The 2557-nt window shown below is 61.8% G+C and overlaps 1 protein-coding gene across 2 annotated transcripts in view; it reads right to left on the bottom strand.

Annotated features, from left to right (window-relative positions):
- Window positions 1-1467: 1467 nt before the first annotated feature.
- PRKCSH (protein kinase C substrate 80K-H) overlaps window positions 1468-2557 on the bottom strand; it is a 20012-nt gene continuing 18922 nt past the window's right edge. For both annotated transcript variants that reach the window (XM_034996922.1, XM_034996921.1), the window contains 4 exons: window positions 2343-2417; window positions 2155-2254; window positions 1905-2068; window positions 1468-1785 (listed from right to left, as the gene is read on the bottom strand). In XM_034996922.1, the coding sequence (XP_034852813.1) occupies window positions 1922-2068; window positions 2155-2254; window positions 2343-2417 (322 nt within the window). In that variant the 3' untranslated portion in view covers window positions 1468-1785; window positions 1905-1921. The remainder of the gene's footprint in view (window positions 1786-1904; window positions 2069-2154; window positions 2255-2342; window positions 2418-2557) is intronic.

Here is a 2557-nt window from a genome sequence, read left to right on the forward strand (position 1 = left end):
ATATTTCTGTTACTTCATCCAGTTTGCAAGTTTAAAGGAACCACGATGTTCTCTTTGTTTCTTTAAGTTTTGCTGAGACGTGGTTATGCCTAATTTATTTATAAAAGGGGAAATGGAATCATTAAAGTAATAATAATTATTAATAACAGTAATGGTAGCCGAGCGGCGCCCGGGGGGCGCGTGCTCTGTGGGGCGGTCCCCGCGGCCAGCGACGTCCGGGGTCTTAATGGGATTCTTTTTGCTCGTCTTGAGAATTTTTTCAGTCCTATTTAGCTGGTGAAAAACCCTAGCTTGTTCTTGATACACGAACCTATTTATTCTTGTGGTTTTTAAGTCCTTCCCAACCTCCCAGCTCCCCTCCAGCAGGGCAGGCACCCCCAGTGGGTCCACCCCTCTCCCTCTGCTGTGTCTTGGGGCTCTCTCCCCTCCGCCTTCCGAGCGCAGGGACACGTGGGCACACGTGGGCAGCGTGCAGGAGGCGTCTGTGAGCAATAAGGGCTGGGTTTGTCCCCTACCCTGGGGCAGCCGGGCTCTGCAGAGGGGGCACCTCCCCACACACACCCTCCCCCCCACTGAGGCCTAGGCCCCTGACACCCCCAAGTCTGGGAGGGGACTCCTTTTTCTAAAACACGGAACTCAGCCCAGCCAGGCCCCCTCCCCAGAAGCCATCCCCTCACCCCAGGGGCCGGTTGCGGGGGAGGGCCTGGGGTCTTCCACATCCCTGGGGGTCAGGGGCAGGGCCCGTGGGATGGGGGCTCAGCCCCTCCAGCCCTCCCTTCATCCTGTTATTTATTCAGAAGGTTTCAAATCACGACAGAGTCCATGTTGGAGGTGATAAAGAACTGTAAAAAAAAAAAAAAGAAAAAAGAAAAAAAAAAAAAGAAAGAAAAAGACAAAAAAAATCACAAAAACCCAAAACCCAACAAGAACACTTTGCGTTGCGTTTAGACTATTTATTACCGGGATTACAGGCCTGGCCGCGGTAACAGACTTTTACATGGAATTGTTTAATTATTTGTACTTTTCATGCCAGAAAATAAAAGTTCAGAATCTTACGGTCTCCGCTGTCCGTGCCGGCAGGTGGGGAGCGTTGGGAGTGTGTGTCATTGACCCGAGCTGTGCGGCCACGCCTAGGCTGCCGTCCCTCCCTGGGCCTGGCTCTCATCTGGAGCCCCGGGGCCTCCCCACAACGCACCTGGGACTCAGGATGGGTGGGCAACTGGTACGGGCAGAAGCCCAGATGGAAGGGGCCTGGGGTCCGTCTGCCCTGTGGTGCTGGATTTCTCTCCACCGCCCGTGGGGCAGCTCAGATGTGAATCAGGCTCTGGTAAGACCCCAGCTGTGGAGCCAGCCTGATGGGGGACAAGGTCTGGGCACCATCTGCAGAAAGCCGCTTCTCCTGAATTCCCCCCTCAGCCCATCCCTGGCCCCGTGGACACCTGAGCAAAGCAAGGCAGACACAGACACAGCCTGGTTGGGGGGGATGGTGTTTATTGTTTTGAGGTCACAGGTCAAGTCACTCATCCCCACCAGGAAGGGAGGCAGACACCGTGGGCGGGGGCGGGGGGCCGGGCGCCGGGGGCGGGCGAACTCCTGTGTTCCACCTTTGGAGACCGCGGGGGCCTGGGGACGCAGCCGCGCCACCCCCGGCAGGGCACGGGGCTCCACACGGCTCCTGCCCCTGTGGGGAGGCTGAGCACACCGGGGGGGCGGGCCTCGGGCCACAGGGTGGGGCGGGCGGGCGGGCGGGCGGCCCCACCGGGGACATCTCCGTGCCTTGAGGTTCTGGAGCCAGAGAAAGACCACATGAGAAAGACGGAGATGGAGGCGGACGGGTGGGGACAGAAGTGTTCCGCAGACCCCGCTGCAGCCCCGAGTCGAGGCAGCCTCAGCCCCCTGCCCACCTCGGCGCCCAGCCGGGCTAGAGCTCGTCGTGGTCGCCGTCGGCAGGCGCGTCGGGCGGCGGCTCAGGGCAGGCGGCCGGCGTCATCAGCTCCATGAGGTACTCGCAGCGACTGGGCTCCGTGGTGCTGGTCACCACGGTCTCCTTGCCACACAGCAGGCGCACCTGGGATGGGCAAGGCAGGGGCTCAGGCAGGCTCGGGTGGGCCCGGGCCCCCGCACCCCCTGCCCCCCGCACCCCCTGGCACTCACGGTGGTGGAGCGGTTCGGGCCCTGCCAGCAGCCCGTTCCCTGCTCGTACTTCATGGCGCTGAACTTGTCGTGCTCAGGGCCAGCCCACGAACCCCAGGTGCTGCGGCAGACAGGGTGCTTAGGGTGGGGGGCGGTGCTGGCGGGGACTGGGCAGCTGGGGGAGGGGGGTTCAGTCTGAGCCCACTCACCCAAGGCTGGTGGGGGAGCCGCCGAGCTTGGGTTTCTGAGAGACGAGCTTGAAGGGGCAGAGCCGGTAGATGTACCTGTCACAGGATGGAGACGGTGGGCAGGGGACACGGGACCACAGGCTCCCCCGTGCGCCCACACACAGGGCCCCCAGGCACCTCGAACTGCGCTGACTGCCCGTGAGCCCGCCCCCTCACTGCCCCATGACCCCTCCCCC

This window comes from Mirounga leonina, unplaced genomic scaffold (assembly GCF_011800145.1).
Source record: "Mirounga leonina isolate KUSES-001 unplaced genomic scaffold, KU_Mleo_1.0 Mir_94, whole genome shotgun sequence".
Taxonomy (NCBI): Eukaryota; Metazoa; Chordata; class Mammalia; order Carnivora; family Phocidae; genus Mirounga; species Mirounga leonina.